General features: G+C 38.3%; 2 protein-coding genes across 2 annotated transcripts; both read left to right on the top strand.

Moving 5' to 3' along the window:
• The first annotated feature begins 325 nt into the window (after positions 1 to 325).
• On the top strand, positions 326 to 1294 carry LOC121010855 (olfactory receptor 1361-like). Its single transcript, XM_040444729.1, has one exon. The coding sequence runs from the start codon at positions 353 to 355 to the stop codon at positions 1292 to 1294; it is 942 nt and encodes a 313-aa protein (XP_040300663.1). The 5' UTR covers positions 326 to 352.
• A 10290-nt stretch (positions 1295 to 11584) lies between these two features.
• Positions 11585 to 12517, top strand: LOC121010854 (olfactory receptor 1361-like). Its single transcript, XM_040444727.1, has one exon. It carries the CDS (start codon positions 11585 to 11587, stop codon positions 12515 to 12517), a length of 933 nt encoding a protein of 310 aa, XP_040300661.1.
• The last annotated feature ends 11923 nt before the right edge of the window (positions 12518 to 24440 follow it).

Below are 24440 nucleotides of genomic sequence, written 5' to 3'. Positions count from 1 at the left end.
TTTAAAGTGAGATTAATTAAGAAGTAAACTTTGGATCTGTTACCATTAAAACATTACAATCTCTAAACGGTAAATGGAACTCAATTAAACATTTCCTTTTACTTAAAAATTTTTTAATGTTTATTTATATTAGAGAGAGAGAGGGAGAGAGAATGAGAGGGGGAGGGGCAGAGAGAGAGGAGGACAGAGGATCTGAAGCAGGCTCTGTGCTGACAGCAGGGAGCCTGATGCGGGGTTTGAACCCATGAACCATTAGATCATGACCCAAGTTGAAATTGGACACTTAACCGACTAAGCCACCCAAGTGCCCCACATTTCCTTTTATTTCGACCACATTTTCTCCCCTGCAGACATGGATAGAGACAACCAGACTACGGTCACAGAATTCCTTCTCCTGGGACTCTCTGGGCAGTCAAAGCAGGAAGAGATTCTCTTTGGGCTGTTCTTGTGGATGTACCTGGTCACCATCATTGGGAACATTCTCATCATCCTGGCCATCAGCTGTGACAGTCATCTCCATACCCCCATGTACTTCTTCTTGGCTAACCTCTCCTGCATCGACATCTGCTTTTCATCAGTCACAACCCCCAAGATGCTGCTGAATCACATACTGGGAAGCAAGTCTATCTCTTATGTGGAATGCATGACCCAGATCTACTTCTTCATCACTTTCATCAACATGGATGGGTTCCTTCTGAGTGTGATGGCCTATGACCGTTATGTAGCCATCTGTTGCCCACTCCACTACAGCATGATCATGAAGCCCAAACTCTGTATCCTTCTGGTGGTGGTCTCTTGGGTCATTACAAACCTGCATGCTCTCCTACACACTCTTCTCATGGTCCGACTCACCTTTTGTTTCAACAATACTGTGCATCACTTTTTCTGTGACCCCTATGCAGTTCTAAAGCTATCTTGTTCTGATACCTTTATCAATGAGTTGATGGTATCCATTGCAGGTGGGCTTATGTCAATTACACCATTCACATGTATCACTGTTTCATATGCCTATATCTTCTCTAATGTACTGAAGTTGCCATCTGCCCATGGAATAAGGAAAGCCCTATCCACATGTGGATCCCACCTCACTGTGGTGTCCCTCTTCTATGGGGCAATCCTGGGGGTCTATATGCGCCCTTCATCCTCCTACTCAGTCCAAGACACAGTGGCCACTGTCATCTTCACAGTGGTGACTCCCCTGGTCAATCCCTTCATCTATAGTCTGAGAAATCGTGACATGAAGGGAGCCTTAAGGAAGCTAATTATTAGGAGACCAGTTTTGTCAAGACTCTAGAATTAGAAAATTTTAGAGCCAAAAAGCCTACTGGAAATTATACATTTCTTAATTTTGCAAAGGCTACTGAGGCCCAGATGGGTGCAAAATCCACCCATAACTATTTCTCTAATTAGTGACCACAATCATGCTTTAAAATGAGGCTGACAGGTACTCATAAGTCATAAAATCATTCATTTGTTACCTATAAGAAGGGCTGATCCTGTGACCCTCCTTACACAGATAAAAACTAGACTGAGGCCTGGGTGAATTAGATGATTGATCCCAAGTGATACCCAGATGCATTTTCTTAAGGGTGAGCCTAGCAATGTTATAAGATGCTGGCCACCACGATGGACTGGGAATTGTGAATGACTTTAGACACAGGCTTTTTAGAGTCAACTGCTCTACATGGTCTCCATGTGAAAAGTGAAGAATCCACATTTAGACTGATTTGGTTTGAGATCTCAGAAGCAGAAAAACCTGAAAACAGGCTATCTATGGCAACTGAGAGCTACATGGGTCAACTCAAGTTTCACCAATCCTGCCCACTGATAATAAGTCAAATTACAACTGACAATGAGTGATTCCAATATGGGAAGGAGTATCTCTGTATTATTTCACTTAGCTCTCACACAACCTCATGAGGTGATACTACAAATATTCCTATAGTTTTATGAGGAAACTGGGTCCTAGAGAAGTTAACTTGGCCAGGTCCTAGAAAAGTTAACTTGGCCAAGCCCATACAACAAATGTTTGGAACCAGAGTGATACTGACCACTTCCTCTCAAAGTATTTGGTGATTTTCATTTTTACTTTTGTTTCTTATAATGATTTTTATCATTTTTAATTTGCATATGGAAAATTGACCACTTTTTGATATACAGTTCTATGAGTTGTAAGACATCTACAGGTTTGTATAACTACCATAACTAGTAGGATAAAAGAACAGCTCTACTACCTCAAATAGTTCCCACATGCCATCCCTTTATAGACAAACTCTCCCTCCACTCCTAACCCCTGGCAACTATTGATTCTCCACCTCTTGAGTTGTGCCTTTTCCAGAATGTCATATAGTTGGAATTATAATATATGTAACCTTTTCAGTCTTGCTTTCTTTCATTCAACAGATTCATCCATGTTGTTGTATATATCCATAATTTTTTCCTTTAAAATTTTTTTTCTAATGTTTATATATTTTTGAGACAGCACAAGCATGGGAGGGGCAGAGAGAGAGAGAGAGAGAGAGAGAGACAGAGACTGAAGCAGGCTCCAGGCTCTGAGCTGTCATCACAGAGCCCAACGTGGGGCTCAAACTCATGAACCATGACATCATGACCTGAGCTGAAGTCGGATGCTTAACTGACTGAGCCACCCAGGCACCCCAGTTTGTTCCTTTTTTATTGCTGAGTAGAATTCCATTGAATGGGTGAAGCTACTGTAAAAATTAGCATACAGGCTTTGTGTTTCTGTTCTCCAGGTAAATACCTAAAAGGGAGAATCCCGTGTCATACGTAACTCCATATTTGAATTTGCAACCAAGCCATCTTCCATCATGGCTGTAATGTTTTGGATTCACACCTGCAATGTAGGTCTAGTTGCACCACATCCTCACAAGCATTTGGTGTTGGTGTGTAATGTTATTTCAAAGGGATCTAAGTTTGAATTTTTCTAATTGCTAAGGGTGTTAAGCAACTTTTCATGTGCTTATTTGCTATCTACATACCTTCTTTGGTGGAATGTCTGTTCAACTCCTTTGCCCATTTTTTGTTGGAATAATTCGCTTTACCTTTGAGTTTTGGATGTTCTGTATATATCCTAGATAGAAGTCCTTTGTTAGATGTGTGATGTCCATATTTTCCCCATAGGTACCTGTACCTGGCTTTCCATTCTTTTAACAGAGTCTTTTGCAGAGCAAAAGTCTTTAATATTGATGATCACAAGTCACTGTTATAATTTTTGCTTTCATCCACCATAAACATTTAAAGAACAAAGGGTAGAGAAATTCTCTATTATATTTACTCAGATATTTACTATTTTTGTTCTTATTTTTGATTACAGAAGCACCAAATTCCCTTCTGGTACTAGTTCCCCTCCACTTAAAGAATATTCTTTAGCACTTTTTTAAAAAGACCGATTGGTGAAAAATTAATTCTCAAAGAATGGAATAGAAATGAGTAACTATTTTCAACTGGATGATAATAAAAATAAGTTATATCTTTATATTGTATCTATATGACATGATTGATGTAAGCTGAACTTACTGCGGAAATCATTTCATGATATATGTAAATCAAACCATCATGCTGTATGCCTTAAACTTATACAGTGATGTATATCAACTATTTCAAAATAAAACTAGAAAAAAAGAGAGCATGTGTTTGCTTCCCAATTTGTCATTAAATTAGAATGGATTTTTACGAGGTAAAAAAAAAAGGAAAAGAAAATAAATTGTATCATAATGTGTGGGATGTTTAGAGGGAAATTTGTAACTTTAAAATGATACAATAGAAAAAAAAAGGAGTAAAGTTTGTAATCAATGATCCATGCTTCCAGCTTAAAAATATAGGGGCAAAAAAAACCCCACAAAATATATCCAAAAGAACTAGGATGAAGGAGATAATAAAGCCGAAAACAGAAATCAGTGAGATACAGACTAAGAAAAGAAAATATAAAACCAAAAGTAGGTTCAGTTAAATTACACATTTGTTAACCCTAGCAAGATTAATTACAAAAAAAAAAAAAAAAAAAAAAAAAAAGAGAAGGGCGCCGGGGTGGCTCAGTAGGTTGAGCGTCCAACTTCAGCTCAGGTCATGATCTCACAGTTCGTGAGTTCAGGCCCCACGTCAGGTTCTGTGCTGCCAGTTCAGAGCCTGGACCCTGCTTCGGATTCTGTGTCTCCCCCTCTCTCTGCCCCTCCCCTGCTCATGCTCTGTCTCTGTCTCAAAAATAAATAAAAGCATTAAAAAAATTAAAAAAAAGAGAGAAAACACATTATATAAGGAATAATAGAGTTAATATAACTATACATCCTGGAGACTTTTGAAGGAAAATAAAGAAATATCAATTAAAACTCTATGCTAATAAGTTGGCAGCTTAGGTAAAAAGGACAAATTCCAGCAATATATATATATATATATATATATGTGTGTATATATATATATATATATTGCTTACCACAACAGATCCAATAAAACAAAACTATTAACAGCTCTATTTCTATTAAAGAAATTGAAATCTTCATTAAAAATCTTCCAAAAAGACAGGGCGCCTGGGTGGCTCAGTCGGTTGAGTGTCTGACTTCAGCTCAGGTCATGATTTCGCGGTCTGTGAGTTCGAGCCCCATGTCAGTCTCTGTGCTGACAGCTCAGAGCCTGGAGCCTGCTTTGGATTCTGTGTATCCTTCTCTCTCTGCCCCTCCCCCGCTCATGCCCTGTCTCTGTGTGTGTGTCAAAAATAAACATTAAAAAAAATTTTTTTTAAATCTTCCAAAAAGAGGGGTGCCCACGTGGCTCAGTCAGTTAAGCTCAGATCATGATCTGAATTGCTGACAACTCAGAGCCTGGAGCCTGTTTCGGATTCTGCGTCTCCCTCTCTCTCTGAACCTCCCCTGCTTGTGCTTTCTCTCTCTCTCTGTTTCTCTCTCTCTTTCAAAAATGAATAAACATTTAAAAAAAATTTTTTTAACTTTTCCAAAAATAAAACTCCATGTCTAAATGGTTGTGCTGGTGAATTCCATCAAACACTGAATGAGAAAACAATATTGGTATTCTACAAACTCTTTCAGAAAATACAGGAAGATGGAACTTATTCCCACTCATTGTATTAGGCCAGCTAAGTAACTTTGATACTCAAATCTGACAAATACATTACAGAAAAGAAGAACCTCAGACCAATTAATGTAACTATTATATAAATGGACTAAGGAATAAAAATGATAGGATCTTATTAGTTGATGCAGAAAAAGCATTTGACAAAATTCAAAACCCAATTAGCTCAGTGAATTCCAAATAGAAGCAAAGTCCCTCAGTCTGCTACAGGCTTCTACACAAAGCCTAAAGCCAATACCACATTTCATGGTTAAAGACTAAATGTTCTCCCCTCTAAGACTGGGAACAAAGCAAAGATATACACTCTTACCACTCCTACTCAACATTGTACTGGAAGTCCTAGCCAGTGCAGTGAAGCAGGGGAAAAAAATACATACAGATTGAAAAGGAAGAAAGTAAAGCTAACCCATTGGTAGATAACATTACTGCCCAGGTACAAAATTCCAAGAAATATACAAAAAAAAATCTCACAAGAAACAAAAAACTCCTAGAACACAGTTTAGCAAGGTCATCGGATACAACACATAAAAATCAATCAGATTTCTGTATCTCGGCAATGAATAATTGAAAATAACAATTTTTAAAGTATTATTTATAATATATCAAAACACATGAACTACTTAAGTCTAAATTTTAAAACATATGCCAAGTCTTTTTTTTTTTTTTTTTTTTGAGAGACAGAGAGAGCTAGCATGTGAGCAACATGAGCAAGGGAGGGGCAGAGAGAGAGGGAGACAGAGAATCCCAACCAGGCTCTGGGCTGTCAGTGCAGAGCTTGATGCAGGGCTCGAACCCACGAACCATGAGATCATGACCTGAGCCAAAACCAAGAGTTGGCCACTTAACTGACTGAGTGCATGCAAAGTCTCTATGCTAAAAACTATAAAATGTTTTTGAAAAAAAGAAGACATAGAAATGGAAACTATCACAATGTTTACAGATTGGAAGACTAAGTATTAGAAAGAAACCAACTGCTCTCCAAATACCCTACAGATTTATCACAAGTCAAATAAAAATATTTGACGGACTATTTAAAAATTTTTTTAGAAATTAACAACCACTTGTAAAATTTATATGGCAAGGCAAATGAATGATTTTGAGAAAAACAAAGTTGAAGGATTCACACTACCTGATTTCAAGACTTAACATCAAGTTACAATAGTTTTGACCAGAGCATAGACACATACATTAATGGAACATGATAGACTCAGAAATAGACCCACTCATCTATGTTAAATTGATTTTAGAAAAAGGTGCCAAAGCAATTAAATGTGGAAAAGATAATCTCTTTAATAAATAAACTACAATATTTTAATAAACTGCAATATTTTGATAGGCAGAGTAAAAAGAAAAAATTAAACAGATCCTTATCTCACATGATACACAAAATTAACTCAAAATGGATAATGGACATTAATGTAAAACAAAAACTATAAATTTCTAGGGGAAAACATAGGAACAAATCTTTGTGATCGTAGGTTAGACAAAGATTTTGTAGGTCTGACAACATAAGCATGATCCATAATGTGATTTAAAATTATAAATCAGACTTCAGAAAAATGTAAAATGTTTGCTCTTTGAAGATACTTTTAAGAAAATGAAAAGACGAGCCACAAACTCAGAGAAAATATTTGCAAACGCTACATCTGATAAATGCTTAATAAACACAATATGTAAAGAAGTCTGAAAATTTGAAAATAAGAAAACAGCTCAATTTTTCAAATGGGTAAGAGATTTGAATAGACCACTTGACCCCAGATGATGTATGGGCAAAAGATGCCCTGTCTCATTAGTATTCAGACTTGCAAATTAAAACCACAATGAAATCACTCTACATGCCCTTTAGATTGCTAAAAACCAAACCCTGAAAAGATCATGGATGTGCAGAGCAATAGCAACTCACTTTCATTGCTGGTGAGAATGTAAATGGTACACCTACTTTGGAAAATGGAGTTTCTTAAAAAGTTATACATACACTTGCTTTATTAGTCAGGTGTCCTGCCATCACACAACACCACAGACTGGGTAGCTTAAAGAACAGAATTTATTGCCTCATGGATCTGGAGGTTATGTGTTCAAGATCAAGGTTCCAGCAGATTCAGTGTCTGGGGAGAGCCATCCTCTTGGCTTGCCCATGACTACCTTTCCACTGTCCTCATATGACCTTTCCTCAGTGCCTCTGTGCAGAAAGAGGAAGAGAGTTCTTTGGGGTCTCTTTTTCTAAGACAATAATCCTATCAGAACAGAGCTGTACTCTGGGGTGCCTGGGTGGCTCAATTGGTTTAGCATCCAGCTCTTGATTTCAGCTCAGGTCATGATCTCATGATTTGTGGGTTCGAGCCCCATGTTGGGCTCTGGGCTGACAGCTCAGAGCCTGGAGCCTCCTTTGGATCCTCTGTCCCCCTTTCTCTCTGCCCCTCCCCCACTCACACTCTGTCTCTCTCTCTCTCTCTCTCAAAAATAAATAAACATTAAAAAATTTTTTGAAAAATCAGGGCTGTACTCTTGTGACCTCATTTAACCTTAAGTACTTGCTAAGACACACACACACACCCCCAAATACAGCCACAGTGGGGTTAGGGCTCCAACATATGAATTTGGGGGACATAAACATTCAGTCTACAATACTCCTAGATATCTATTTAAGTAAAATAAAAAGCTATGTTCAGAAAACCCTGTATACAAACAACTATAGTGGCTTTATTCATAATCCATCAAACAGAAAACAGTGCAAATGTCCTTGAACTAATGAATGGATTAACAAATGCTGGTACATCAAAACAATTAAATATTACTTAACAGGAAAATGAACAGCAATATTGATATACTTATATCATGATTGCTGGGGGCTGGAGTTTGGGTAGGGGTTACCTACAAAGGGACACAAGGCAATTCTGAAGGATGATTAAACCGTTTGGTATTTTGATTATCATGGTGGTCACAACACTAGATGCACTTGTCAAAAACTTGCAGAACTGTACTCTAAAATAGATTATATAAAGTATACTTAAATTTAAAATAATCAAGCAAAAACTCGTTTTCTTTCTGTATTATATTTGTTGAGTTCTAATTTTATTATTTTATGACCAGAGAATGTGGTCTCCAAAGTTTAGATTTCAGAAAATTTTTAAGAGTTTTATTTTAATTTTTTAACGTTTATTTATTTTTGAGAGACAGAGAGAGACAGAGAATGAGCAGGAGAGGGGCAGAGAGAGAGGGAGACACAGAATCCAAAGCAGGCTCCAGGCTCTGAGAGTCAGCACAGAGCCTGACGTGGGGCTAGAACCCACAAACTGTGAGATCATGACCTGAGCCGAAGTCGGACACTTAACTGACTGAGCCACCCAGGTGCCCAAATTTTCTTATAACCAATAAGATATTCAATAATAGTTAATATTCCCTGGGTTTAGGGAATTATTTATATATAATTAATATAAAAATGTTATGTATGTGTAATTGTGCATACGTGTATATATACTTACTTAAAATTACTAGATCATACTTTAAATTTGGTAATTCAAATCTCTGATTAACATGATTTTTGCCTACTAGAATCATTAAGTTTTGAGAAAGGCATAATAAAGTATTTTAATAAAAGTAAATTTTTTCTTGTAGTTTTAAGAGCTTTTGACTTTTTCTGTTATGGTGGTTGTTACATTTTTCATACAGTTTCTTAATTGGTTAAATGTTTATGTATATTATGTATTTGATCATCACAAAGCATACCTCCCACTTTCTTCCTGTCACTGATTTCCTAGACAGACAACAGACTAAGAAAGGAGGATGTGAGTATCCAAAATTGTATAACAAGTATTGGAACAAGATTCCAGTCTCTCTCATTCCTATTTTTTGTGTCTGGACAGAATATGAAAAACAAACACTTAAAATGTGTGTCTCTATGGGGAATCCACCCTGGGGACACCCAACCTTGGCAGCTATTTCTGCCCTGATCCCTAAGAAAGTCCTAATCTCCAGGGAAGGAAGATCTGCTTGTTTGTTCCCAATCATCCACACCAGACCTAGGAGAGCAACAAAGATTCCTCAGTCCTCAGCCCTGGCTGACACTTTTGTATCATCCAGCGTCAAGCAAGGAGCCAGTGGAGATGGGGGTACCATGACCACATCTCACAGCAGCAGAGAACAGCCAGGTAAGAAGGGCTGGAAAAGCAGGTGAGGGCATGGGACCTCCAACAACAGATTCACGTGCACACAAACACGCAGATAAGCAGATACACGAAATCCCTCTGCACCTGACCAAGTTCAAAGGGGGCATGTGTCCTGGTTTGACACATACAAGCCTTTCCCTTTTCAGGACGTGCTGCCCATTGCAGGACTGAGCAGGCACGTTTCCAAGGAGGACGTGGAAAAGCAGCAGTGGGAGACGAAGGAGACAGTTCAGGTTAGTGGCACTAGGGTCAGTGACTGCAGGCTCCTAAAAATCCTGTCCAGAAGCTCAGGCCAAGAGCTGCCCCTTCCTCCCCACAACAGAGACTCTTCTGGCAGACATTCAAGACCCTCCCATGCTGCCCCTACTCTCTACCTTACCTCCTCCCACTATATCCACTCATAGTAAGAGGAATTCAGTGGGTGACTACTAAAATGTGGCTGGTTTCCTGGGGAGTCTCAATTTGAAGGTTTAAACTGGGAAATTCTTTTTTTTTTTTTTTTTTTTTTTGGTTGTAACCTACATTCCCAATGCTGGAAGTGGGAAACTACAACAAGGAAGCATGGGATACTCTGAGCTTGTTTTACTCACTATTTGGCCTTTGTAGCAATTCAAAGATGACAGGAAGAATCTCATTTGATATCCTGTTATCCCTCTTTTTTATCTTCTCCTCTGTTTCCATTATGGGAAACTATCTGTCTTTGAGACCAGAATATTCACACCCACTGCCCAGCCAGTCTCTTGTCTTCTTGATGACGGGTCTCCCTCACCCCTCAACGTCTCCAGTCCACATTAACCAGGTTCCTTCTGGAGCATCTTCGAGCTTCTGTCTAGTACTCTTTTACCTACCTGTGTCCTGGGAAATAGTCCAGGTAAAAAACAACCTCCAGTCTCAGCACTTTTCCCTTGATTTTATGGATTGAAATCTCAGGGGCAGGCACCTCACTATGGAGATTTTCCATTTTATATATATCCTACAACCAATTCCTAGGAATATTCCCTACAACATTCTCTGGCCTAGCCATCAAGTCCTATCACAAAGCAGTTCGTGCCTCTCTTTCTTCCCTTTGCCTCAAGCCTTTGTTCTCATGACTAACAAATGCACTCCCTCTCCTTCACTATTTCAATACCATAAATTCTTCCAGGGACATTGCATTCACAGTGCTTTACTTGACTCCTCCCTCCCTATAATGATTTCTTAGTGCGGGGATTATCTGCTGGAGGTACCACATGAATTTGCTTTACCAATCAGTAAATCCCTTTTGTCCAATAGCAAAAATAATCTGACTAAATTATTGTGTGTGTGTGTATACATATATATACACACAGTAAAACCTTGGTTTGCGAGCATAAATCATTTCAGAAACATGCTTATATTCCAAAGCACTCATATATCAAAGCGAATTTCAAGAACCATTGGCTCAGTTGTGATCATGTGACATTTGGCTTTACGCACTACTTGTATTGCAAGACATTGCTCCTTTATTAAGTTAAAATTTATTAGAAATGTTTGCTTGTCTTGCAGAACACTCAGAACAAATTACCATCCAAGGTTATACACACACACACACACACACACACACACACACACACATACATATATACACACATGAGTGTATCACTTTCAAAAATATATCTGTCTTTGTTCTTCTATCAAAAATCAGATGAATGTTTCACACAGCAACCTGAACAGTGTGCTTAGGTCAGCCTTCCCAACAGCTGTGATCTATGCTTAGGTCAACTTAAAAGCAGCTAAAATTTTAGGGACAAACCACCAACTAGGTCTTTCAAAACCAACAAATTTTCCATAATTTGGGAAAATATAAATGCCACAGATAACATTTGCAGGTTTGTAATACAGCATTTAGTACAGAACCTGCCACATGGTTAAGTTTTTACAATAAATGGTTAGCGAATCAAAAAAGACCATACAGAAAAAAGCATTTCACCCAATTTGGATATCTAACTTGTCTCATGAATTTGAAAATATCACTTAACTGCCCTTGAGCCTCAGTTGTTTTATATGTTAAGTGAAATAAAATATCTCAATTATTAGATGAGGCTAAATACCATACATGAAAGTATCTGTATATGGTACTCAGTAAATAAGAGTAGAATAAATAAAACTATAGCCTCTGGTAATTCAACACTCTTAAATTAACCAGGGTTTTTCTGTAAACCTGTAATAGTAAAGTGTGAAAAAGACTATTCAGCTTTAGGTAATTCTAAACCAAATGGAAAAGTGGTTCCAAAATATATTTGCTCAAATGTTGACATATGATCTAACCCTATGATGATATTTTCTCCCCTGCAGACATGGATAGAGACAACCAGACTACGGTCACAGAATTCCTTCTCCTGGGACTCTCTGGGCAGTCAAAGCAGGAAGAGATTCTCTTTGGGCTGTTCTTGTGGATGTACCTGGTCACCATCATTGGGAACATTCTCATCATCCTGGCCATCAGCTGTGACAGTCATCTCCATACCCCCATGTACTTCTTCTTGGCTAACCTCTCCTGCATCGACATCTGCTTTTCATCAGTCACAACCCCCAAGATGCTGCTGAATCACATACTGGGAAGCAAGTCTATCTCTTATGTGGAATGCATGACCCAGATCTACTTCTTCATCACTTTCATCAACATGGATGGGTTCCTTCTGAGTGTGATGGCCTATGACCGTTATGTAGCCATCTGTTGCCCACTCCACTACAGCATGATCATGAAGCCCAAACTCTGTATCCTTCTGGTGGTGGTCTCTTGGGTCATTACAAACCTGCATGCTCTCCTACACACTCTTCTCATGGTCCGACTCACCTTTTGTTTCAACAATACTGTGCATCACTTTTTCTGTGACCCCTATGCAGTTCTAAAGCTGTCTTGTTCTGATACTTTTATCAATGACCTGATGGTATTCACTGTGGGTGGACTGATATTTCTGACACCATTTACATGTATCATCATTTCATATGCATATATCCTCTCTAATGTACTGAAGTTGCCATCTGCCCATGGAATAAGGAAAGCCCTGTCCACATGTGGATCCCATCTCACTGTGGTGTCCCTCTTCTATGGGGCAATCCTGGGGGTCTATATGCGTCCTTCATCCTCCTACTCAGTCCCAGATACAGTGGCCACTGTCATCTTCACAGTGGTGACTCCCCTGGTCAATCCCTTCATCTACAGTCTGAGAAATTGTGATATGAAGGGAGCCTTAAGGAAACTGATCTCAAATTCTAGAAAATTTTAGAGTTTAGAAGATTTTTGGCTATCATACATTGTTTCATTTTATAAACAGAGAAACTGAGTCCCAGATAGATATAAACTCACTCATGACTATTCCTCCAATTAATGATACATGATCATGCTCATGCTTTTAATATGAGGCCAATAGTTGCTTGTAAGTCCTAAAACTGTTAAGTTTGTTAATTATAAAAAGGGCTCATTCTAAACACTCATTTTACCAACAACCAAAAACTCAGGACAAGACACATTTGGATAGTTTTGGGATGATTCCAGCAACCCCATGAGACAGTGGCCACCACAATGGTCTGGGAATTTCAGAGGACTTTAGAGCTGGCTCTAAATCAATGCCCTCTTGGCTTCACATTAGGAGATGTTAAAATTATCCCCAATTTACTGAGTCACAGAAAGGTTATCATTACCAAAGCTGTACAACTAGTAATTGTTGGTTACAGAATGGTCCTGTTGACTCTCAGGGTCACTAGTTGTTACTGAGTTAGGTAATTTTCCCTCTATCCTAGGCTCAAGTCAATCTCCCAACTTCTTACAGTTCAGAACCCTACCTGTACACTACTCTCCCTCACTACCATTCTAAATTTTTGGTCCTTTTTTGCTCAGAAGGGAGTCAGGAAACTTCAGATAGTAGCTAGACTTCCTCATGGAACTCTTGGTATCCCTTCAAGTCAAAATGGTCTAAGGGAAGGGGTACCTGGGTGGCTCAGTCAGTTGAGCATCTGACTCTTGATTTTGGTTCAAGTCATGATCTCATGGTTTGTGGGATGGCGCCCTGCATTGGGCTCCATTGTGCTGACAGTGCAAAGCCTGCTTGGGATTCTCTCTCTCCCTGTGTCTCTGCCCCTCCTCTGCTTGCACTCTCTCTGTCTCTCTCAAAATAAATATATAAACCTTTTTTAAAAATGGGCTAAGGGAATTAGGATCCCTTGATGCTGAAGTGTCCAGAGTTACTATAGCATCTTAGGGACATGAAAATATGAATTAATTATAGAATTTGGATTGGGACCCAGGACTTCTGATTCAAAGCCCAGAGTTTGTTCTACTCCATGGGGCCAAGTGTCCAGGAGTCCTAGCCTCTTCTCCTACTCTACATCTGAGGGCTCAGAACCCACAAGGAAGTTCCCACCTCCTCTTTCTTGGTGTCCAGAGGGCACTCATCTAATCTCCAGTGGCCAATCTTCAATATTCCTCCCCTCACTGGCCTTCTTGCCCTCGCTTCTCTCCTTTCGCAAACTCCTCAAATCTCCAACCCCCAAACTCCAATAGGACTGAGTGCTAATCAGTACTCATTGTTCTCACGATCCGCTCCTTTCTGACTTGGTCCTAACAGTGACCAACTCTTACCTTGACCACAGCAACAGCCTTATGGTAAATCTGACTGCCTCCTGCTTCTCCCTACACATCTACCCTGCACACAGGATCTGTCTGATCATCCTAAATCACTGATTGTATTTTTTCAGTCAGTCCTTATATAAAATATTGAAGAGGCCAGGATAAATCCAAATATTACCTTCAAATAAAATGTCTAACATGATTTGGCCTCAAGCTATACCTACAATTTTGTCATCAACTCACATATTCATCTGTTCCATGACTTGTCTCTCCTATTTTCCTTCTCTTTCCTTCCTTCATTCTCTGCTGGAAGACTCCCCAGATTTTTTTAAGACTGGAATATTTGTGCATTTCCCTGAACCCATTTACTGATCACATCCCACAGACATTTATGGAGCACACAATATAGTGCTTCTCAGATATAGCATGTGAACTTCCTAATGTATGTTGGTGCTGGTGGAAACCTGACTATATGTGGTAAACCTGATGTATCTTCCTGAACTAGGAGTTTGATTTTAGAAGTAGTTTAGTGCAAATGTTCGAGATATAAGAGACCAACATTGGTGTTTAAGGTTATAGGACCATTTTAGGCTCATCATATTTTTTGCATTGCCCATATCTATCTGCATACATGTCTCATATGGTTATTACCCAATGTACTTATTCAAGAAAGTACCATAGATTATGCATGGGCATATCCCCTACAATGCTTAGTAGACCTTTTCTTCATCCCAAATAATCATGTATTGAAAAATCATTGATGATGTGGTAGGCAAGTGTAATGGGAAACTGGAAAGTGGACATTCCAAGACACAAAAAATCAGAGTAGTAGAATTTACATCTAGGGATCTAGAATACTGACAAATTTACTCTGGAACATGGAAACATTTCACTGAATTCTAGGACCCAAAGAGGCATCAGGGTTGAATGGAAAGAGCCATGTTTTGGGGTATGGTTTTATTCCTCAGTCCCTCTCTCCCTCAACTTTCAGTCAAAGGTTGGGTATGAGAAGGAGGATGAAGACAGAGGGAAGTCAGTGAATGTACTAGGTGGTACAGACTCTGATCACTCTGTATCCACATGGTTCCCATCAATTCATCTTAGGGCAGAAGCCATCATTCACTATACAGCAAATTTGCCTTCAAGGGGAAAAGAATCCTCTAAAATATCAGCGTCATGGTGTGAACAGAAAGAGGAAAGGCCTTGGTCTGGGTCAGACTGGCTACGGTATGAGAGGTTATATGCTGGTCAATTTACCAGAGCCTCAGAACTTTAATCTTCCTACTTCTGCAGACCACCTTCTACTGAATCTTCACTGGCTCCCTGCATTACTTTTCACGGGCCTACTACATAAGGGGACTGTAGGGGAGACAGTAAAAGGAGTTTACTCCAGGGGCCTGGGCAGAATCAGCCTTTATTGTGGTTTCTTGCATGTGAGGCACCCATAGGATATGAACTCATGAAATTCTGAACTCATAAATTAAAGCTCAGCATCATCTGGGGCCTCTAATGCCCTCTCCTCCATAGAACCAGATGCAGGACCAGGCTGGCAGAGTCCACCCTGGGTGCAGTCAGGAAATCAGGACTGTGTCTGGGAATTCACCCTCCAGGGCCTTTTCTCTGCAGGTGGGACTCCCAGCAGACACTATCCCCCTTCCTCACAGGCAACTTCCATCCAGCACTAATTAGCCACTAGGGGCCAGCTTTTTGCAAACAATTGAAACAACTTGGGTAGTTGACTTCAGCTCAGTGAATGTTGAAAGAGAGGCTTATCCCTCTTCCCAGCATATTTCCCCAGACACTGGCCATTGCAAATGAGATGTTTTCCAGTGACATGGGATCATCTCCCTCCAACTTGTGCTTCAAGTGTCTGCTCCAAGGCTACGCCAGCCCAGGGAGCCTTCCAGGAGAGCCTGGTACTATCTCTTATGAGCTGAAGCCTTTCACTGGTATTGCAACCTCATAAAGATTGTTACTGTCCTGCATGCAGTATCTTGTCTCCCTGTGCTTGAGGCCAGAAGCTAAGCTTCACATGGACTTTGTCTCTCACAACATCAATCGGCCTTCAGTAGATGACCTTGTCCTTTTATCCCATGAATATTAAAAACCAGTTTGGCCTAACTGATGAATTCTGATTCCTAATAAATCTAGTTATCTATACTAACTTTTCACGAGGCACAAAGAATCAGTATCTTGCCAAACCCATTTTCAAGACAGGTCATCTTTTATTTGCTCTAAACTTTAGGCATGTCATGTTGACGGCCAAAAACTACTGGTCCAGGCTTGTCTTGATTTTTAAAGCTTTTAAAAAAATTTTTTAATGTTTATTTACTTTTGAAAGAGAGACAGAGAGACAGAGTGTGAGCAGGAGAGGGTCACAGAGAGAGAGAGGGAGACACAGAATCTGAAGCGGATTCCAGGATCTGAGCTATCAGTACAGAGCCCAACATGGGGCTCGAACTCACAAACAGTGAGATCAGACCTGAGCTTAAGTCGGACACTTAACCAACTGAGCCACCCAGGTGCCCCAAGGTGTCTTGATTTTTAAATGTGAGATACAGTGATATGTAGGAAGATCCCTGCTACTGTATTGTGAAAACATCTGGCAAGAAGGATGTGACATTATTTTTATTCTTTCTTAGGTCTTTGAGTATAAACAAATAAATAGCTTTTAAGCCAAGTTATTTTAAGCAAGCACAATACAGACTTCCCATAACTGATGTTGATATGCAATCTGCCATTTAATACCTTTTAGAATTTAGTTGAAAGAGCAGTTTCCTGAAATTGTCAGCAGACATGACATGAGGTATGAGAAAGTAAGGAAGGGGCACCTGGGTGGCTCAGTCAGTTAAGTGACCGACTTTGGCTCAGGTCATGATCTCACAGTTCGTGGGTTTGAGCCCCTCGTCGGACTCTGTGCTGACAGCTCAGAGCCTAGAGCCTGCTTCAGATTCTGTGTCTCCCTCTCTCTCCCTCTCCTGCTTGTGCGCTCTCTCTCTCTCAAAAATGAATAAACATTAAAAAAGTAATAAAGTAAGGAAAAGCTTTAAAAAAAAAAAGATGGGAGCATGACAAAGAGACATAGCAGGCAACAGAAAGAGCTCCCAATGACCAACACTAGAACAAGTCAAGCAACAAATAAATAAAGTAGTACTGCATTATAACCCAAAGTATAAAGTAAATAAACATGAGTCCCTACTAATAAAAACAAATGATTGAATATACAAATAAATGGGGGAGAAGGGGTACATTTTTCTTACAGAAAAACTCCAAGTATTATATGTAGATACTTTTCCCACCCCAACTTGCCAAAAGGTGGAAGTTAATCCTCTTCCCCCTCCTTCATGGTGGCTGGACTTAGTGACCTACTTCCGAAGACCAGAGTACAGAAAAGGGAAAACAGTAACTTTAAAATACAGAAACCTGACCATGATACTACCTTAACCAAGTAATCAAGGTTAACATCATTCAAAGTCACAATGATATCATGTGCTCCCTATATGACATGATGAGAAGGGTCCTCCACCTCTGTGGGATTCTTCCCCCAAAGCCATAATGATAGCCTAACCATGAGAAAATTTCTAAAACCCAAAACTGAAAGGCATTGTACAAAATACCTGACCAGAACTCTTCAGAAGTGTAAAGGTCATGAAAAACAAGGAAAGACTGAGGAGCTGATACAGATCAGAGCACACATAAATGAAATAGAGACTAAAGAAAAAACAATAGAAATGACCAATGAGACAAGAGCTGATTCTTTGAAAAGAGAAACAAAATTGATAAATTTTTGGTCGGACTAATGAAGGAAAAAAGAGAGGACTCGAATAAATAAAATCAGAAATGGAAGAAAAGTTACAACCAACATAACAGAAATACAAAGGATTATAAGAGACTACTATAAAAAATTATATACCAAAAAATGTGCCAAACTAGAAGAAATGGGTAAATTTCTAGAAACATAAAATATTCCTAGACTAAATAAAAAATAGAAGATCAATCTGAACAGACCAATTACTAACAAAAATTGAATTTAAAAACTTCCAACAAACAAAAGTATAGGACATTTATCCTAACATTTAAAGAAGAGTTAGTACCTATCATTCTCAAAGTATTCCAAAAATGTGAAGAGGAAGGAATGCTTCCAAACTCATTCTACAAGGCCACCATTACCTTGATATTAAAACCAAACAAAGATAACACACAAAAGGAAAATTACAGGCCCATATCCCCAATGAACATAGATGCAGAAATCCTCAACAAAATATTAGCAAACTGATTTCAACAATACATCCAAGGAAGAGTATTACAGATCCTTACAAGGATCAAGTAAGATTTATTCCAGGGATGTAAGAATGGTTCAATATCCACAAATCATTCAACATGATATACCATATTAATAAAAAGAATAAAAATCATATGATGACCTCAACAGATGAATAAAAAGTGCTCAAAAAGTGGGTATAGAGGAAACATACCCAAACATAACAAAGGCCATATATGACAAACCCACGGCTAACATCATACTCAATGGGAGAAAACTAAAAGCTTTTCCTCTAAAATCAGGAACGAGACAAGGATGTCTACTCTTGCCACTTACACTGAACACAGTTTTAGAAGTCCTAGCTACAGCAATCAGACAACAGAAAGAAATAAAAGGCATCCAAATTAAAGAAGTAAAACTGTCACTATTTTCAAATGACATACTATATATACAAAACCCTAAAGACTCCACCAAAAAAGTTTAGAAATAATAAATGAATTCAGTAAAGCTTCAGGATACAAAATTAATATACAGAAATCTGTTGCACTTTTATACACTAATAACGAACTCTCAGAAAGAGATTAAGAAAACAATCCCATTTACAATTGCATCAAAAAGAATAAAATATCTAGGAACAAATTTAGCCAAGAAGGTGAAAGACCTGTACTCTAAGACTATAAGACAATGATAATTAAAATTGAAGATGATATCAATAAATGGAAGGATATACTGTAGATTCATGGATTAGAATAATATTGTCAAAATGCACATACTACACAAAGCAATGAACAGATTCAATGCAATCCCTATCATTTATCACAGAAGAAGAACAAATAATCCTAAAATTTGTATGGAACCTCAAATAGCCAAAGCAATCTTGAGAGAGAACAGAGGTGGAGGCATCTCACGCCCTGATTTCCAATGATATTACAAAGCTATAGTAATCAAAACAGCATGGGACTGGCACAAAAACATAGATAAAATGTAGATACACAGATAAATGGAACAGAATAGAGACCCCAGAAATAATCCCGCACTTATATAGCCAACTAATCTTCGATAAAGGAGGCAATGGGGAAAACACAGTCTCTTCAATAAGTGGTGTTCAGAAAACTCAACAACTACATGGAAAAGAATGAAACTGCACCACTTTCTTATACCATATACAAAAATAAACTGAAAATGGGTTAAAGATCTAAGTCTAAGGCTGGAAAACTCTTGGAAGACAACAAAGGCAGTAATCTCTTGGACACTGGTCTTAGCAATATTTTTTTGGATTTGTCTCCTCAGTCAAGGGCAACAAAAGCAAAAATAAACAAATGGGACTCCATCAAACTAAACACATTTTTTACAGTAAAGAGAACCATGAACAAAATGAAGAGGAACCTACTGAATGGGAGACAATACTTGCAAATAATATAACCAATAAGGGATTAATATCCAAAATATATAAAGAACTCACACAGCTCGATATCAGAGAAACAAACAATCCAATTTAAAAATGGGCAGAGTACCTGAATAGACATATCTCTGAAGAAGATAAATAGATGGCCAACGGACACATGAAATGATGCTCGATATCACTAATTATCAAGGAAATACAAATCGAAACCACAATGAGATATCACTTCACACCTGTCAGAATGGCTATTATCAAAAAGACAAAAGCGTTGGTGTGGATGTTGAGAAAAGGGAACCCTATGCTCTGTTGGTAGGAATGTAAACTGGAGCAGCCACTGTGGAAAACAGTACAAGGTTCCTCAAAAAATTAAAAATAGAACTACCATGTTATCCAGCAATTCCACTTCTGGGTATTTATCCAAAGGAAAAAAACCCCATTAAATAAAAAAGATATATACACTCCTATGTTCATTTCAATATTATTTACAATAGTCCAAGAAATGGAAACAATAGATGAATGGATAAAGACGTGGTATACACATACAATGGAATATTACTCAACCACAAACAAAACTGTGACATGGATGGATCTAGATGGCATTATGCTAAATGAAATAAGTCAGACTAGATTTATAATGATATGATCACTTCCTTATATAAACATTGCACAACTAACTGCTATACATCTGAAACTAATATAATATTGTATGTCAACTATACTTCAATTAAAAAAAACCACACAACTAGTAACTACGTACACCTGGGAAAATCTTTTTTTCAGTGTTTTTTTAACTTATTTTTTAAAATTAACCTATTATTTTATTTTATTTTATTTTATTCTATTTTATTTAAAATTTACATCCAAATTAGTTAGCATATAGAGCAACAATGATTTCAGGTGTAGATTCCTTAGTGCCCCTTACCCATTTAGCCCATTCCCCCTCCCACACCCTCTCCAGTAACCCTCAGTTTGTTCTCCATATTTATGAGTCTCTTCTGTTTTGTCCCCCTCCCTGTTTTTATATTATTTTTGTTTCCCTTCCCTTACGTTCATCTGTTTTGTCTCTTAAAGTCCTCATATGAGTGAAGTCATATGATTTCCGTATTTCTCCGACTAATTTCACTTAGCATAATACCCTCCAGTTCCATGCACGTAGTTGCAAATGGCAAGATTTCATTCTTTTTGATTGCCGAGTAATACTCCATTCGATATATATACCACATTTCCTTTATCCATTCATCCATTGATGGACATCTGGGCTCTTTCCATACTTTGGCTATTGTGGATAGTGCTGCTATAAATATTGGGGTGCAGGTGACCCTTCTAAACAGTATACCTGTATCCCTTGGATAAATACCTAGTAGTGCAATTGCTGGGTTGTAGGGTAGTTCTATTTTTAGTTTTTTTGAGGAACCTCCATACTGTTTTCCAGGGTGGCTGCACCAGCTGGCATTCCCACCAACAATGCAAAAGAGATCCTCTTTCTCCACATCCTTGCCAACATCTGTTGTTGCCTGAGTGGTTAATGTGAGCCATTCTGACAGGTGTGAGGTGGTATCTCATTGTGGTTTTGATTTGTATTTCCCTGATGATGAGTGATGTTGAGAATTTTTTCATGTGTCAGTTGGCCATCTGGATGTCTTCTTTGGAGAAGTGTCTATTCATGTCTTTTGCCCATTTCTTCACTGTATTCTTTGTTTTTTGGGTGTTGAGTTTGATAAGTTCTTTATAGATTTGGGACACTAACCCTTTATCTGATATGTCATTTGCAAATATCTTCTCCCATTCTGTCAGTTGCCTTTTAGTTTTTGCTGATTATTTCCTTCGCTGTGCAGAAGCTTTTTATTTTGATGAGGTCCCAGTAGTTCATTTTTGCTTTTGTTTCCCTTGCCTCCGGAGACATGTTGAGTAAGAAGTTGCTGCGGCCAAGGTCAAAGAATTTTTGCCTGCTTTCTCCTCGAGGATTTTGATGGCTTCCTGTCTTACATTGAGGTCTTTCATCCATTTTGACTTTAGTTTTGTGTCTGGTGTAAGAAAGTGGTCCAGGTTCATTCTTCTGCATGTCACTGTCCAGTTTTCCCAGCACCACTTGCTGAAGAGACTGTCTTTATTCCATTGGATATTCTTTCCTGCTTTGTCAAAGATTAGTTGGCCATACGTTTTTGTGTCCATTTCTGGGTTCTCTATTCTGTTCCATTGATCTGAGAGTCTGTTCTTTGCCAGGGAAAATCTTTATGTACCCATAGTCATCTGCAAATCCTTGAAAAACTTATGAAGGCTACACCAGTGTGTACAGAATGTTTTCAGCAGCAGGATTTTTTTTGAAAAGTTTTTTATTGTGGTAAATTACAAATATAAAAATACACAATACAATTTACAATCTTAACTACTTTTCAGTGTACAGTTCTGTAGTCTTAAATTCATTCATAGTGTTATGCAACCATCACCACCACCCATCACCGCAACTCTTCATCTTGCAAAACTAAAATGCTGTACTGGTTAAACATTAACTCCCCATTCCTAGCCCCTGGTAACCACCATTCTACTTTCTGTTTCTATGATTATGACCACTTTAGGTACCTCATGTAAGGAGACTTATAGGTTACTTGTCTTTTTGTGACTGGCTTATTACAGCAGCATGTTTTCTTCACAATTATTATTACTCTTATCAGGCAATGAAAAACGAAAAACCTTGGGACAGAGTCAGTATTTAGCCCATTGAGAGCCATTTGATTAATGCGAGACAAAGGAATTTTAGTTAGTTTTCAGTTTGTTTCCTGCTTCTTGTTCCTCTGTTTCTCTTTTCTGGTCATTTCGTGGGTTATTCTTAAGATTTTCAGATTTCCATCCTGATTTATAGAGTGTTTTAGAGTGTATCACTTTGTAGTTTTTTTTTTTTGATGGTTGCTCTAGATATAACAATATACATTCATAACTTATCAGTCAGCCGAGTGCAGAAACCTTACTTCCATGCCTCCTCACTTTTAAAATATAATTAAGTATTCCCATTATATACATCAAGAATGTCAAATGGTGTTATTTTTGCTTCAACCATCATGTCTGACGTAAGAAACTCATGAGTAGGATAGTGTATTTTATAGTATCCGTTTTTTTTACCCCCCCCCCCTTAAAAGCTTTTTAAATGTTTATTTATTTTTGAGAGAGACAGAGTGCAAGGGGGGTGGGTCGGGGTAGAGAGAGAGGGAGACACAGTATCTGAAGCAGGCTCCATGCTTTGAGCTGGAATCACATGAATGAAATCACATACAGGGAGATCATGACCTGAGCTGAAGTCGGATGCACGCTTAACTGACTGAGCCACCCAGGTGCCCCAATCCCCCATCCCTTTTTTAATCCATTTTTATGTTCTTTTCTTTCATCAGTTTCAAGCCTTTGTTGTTGTTACCATTTACTTCGTTTAAAGTATTTCATTCAGTTATTCTTTAAGGGTGGGTTTGCTGGCAATCAATACTCTTAGTTATCTTTTGAAAATGTCTTTATTTCCTTTTTATTCCTGAATGATATGTTCACTGGATATAGAATTGATTGTTGACAATTCCTCTCATTCCACTTGAGAAACATATGCTATTTCCTCTGGCTTCCATCTTTCAGATCAGGGCAAGGGGGTGTTTTTTCCACTGGTGTTTGAAGTAAGGTGGGCATTACCAACAAAGTTCTCTGTTAGGCCACCCTTTTCCTGGTTTTGACAAGGAGGAACAGGCTTAGAGCTTTTTTGGTCTGTGTCTGTTGGAGGTTCTGGTATGGCAGCTTCTGGAACACATTAGCAGAAAGATACGGGAGAAGATAAGAAAAAACAAAGGGAATTTATCACCATGTTGCTCCTCAGCCCTGAAGTTCTTACAATTTGCCTTCTTCTTTTCACATTTCAGAGTCTTCATATGCTTGTTTATTGTTTGCCCAGGATTTTTCAGTTGTAAGAGGAATGACTTAGGAGGAATGGTGGTCATCTGTTTTGTCTCAAACCCCTGATACAGAGTTTTTCCCAACATTTTATTATGAAAACTTTCAAACACAAAGTTGAAAGAATTTTATAGTGAACACCCATATACAATCACCTAGATTCTACTATTAATATGAGAAGGGGTCTACTTCTCAACTTGGGTAGATGTCTTTAGAATTAGGTGTTGGGGTGCCTGGGTGGCTCAGTTGGTTAAGCACTCAACTTCAGCTCAGGTCACAATTGCATGGTAGGTGAGTTGGAGCCCTGCATTGGGCTCTCTGCTGTCAGGTAGAGCCTACTTAGAATCCTCTGTCTCCCCCACCCTGCCCCTCTCTGTATGCACACTCTCTCTCTCAAAAATAAACATTAAAAATTTTTTTTAAATTATTTTTTATAAATTTTATAAATTATATATAAATTATTTTTTAATTATGTTATTGTTGGATTGTATGTTCCAATTGCCTTTCTGGATATTTCACATTTTTAAAAGTATGAAAAAATATGATTCTACTTTTGTTTCATACACACAAATGTGTGTAAGCACACACAGTAGCATATATGAATAGACGTAGTGTTTCTTTATTAATATTTCTTCATTCCACATACTATGTGTAAACTTTTTATAATTTTATTTTCAAAATCAGGTAAACAATAAAGAACGTCTCTCTTTACAAAACTTGTGCATATGCAATATACCAAAATTTTGAAAACTTTTTTTTTAAACGTTTAGTTATTTATTTTTGAGAGAGAGAGAAAAAGCATTAGGGGAGGAGGAGCAGAGAGAGAGACAGAGAGACAGAGAATCCCCAGCAGGCTCCACACTGATATGGGGCTCAAACCCAGAAACTGAGATCATGAGGTGACCCAGACTTCAGATGTTTAACAGACTGAGCCACCCAGGCCCCCTTGAACATTTCAATATAAAGTACATATACAAGCAATTAAAATTGGAAAATATT

Source organism: Herpailurus yagouaroundi, unplaced genomic scaffold, assembly GCF_014898765.1.
Source record: "Herpailurus yagouaroundi ecotype Mexico unplaced genomic scaffold, PumYag 192, whole genome shotgun sequence".
NCBI classification, from domain to species: Eukaryota; Metazoa; Chordata; class Mammalia; order Carnivora; family Felidae; genus Herpailurus; species Herpailurus yagouaroundi.
The sequence above is the reverse complement of the archived record's forward strand: the minus strand, read 5'-3'. Positions and strand labels throughout refer to the sequence as shown.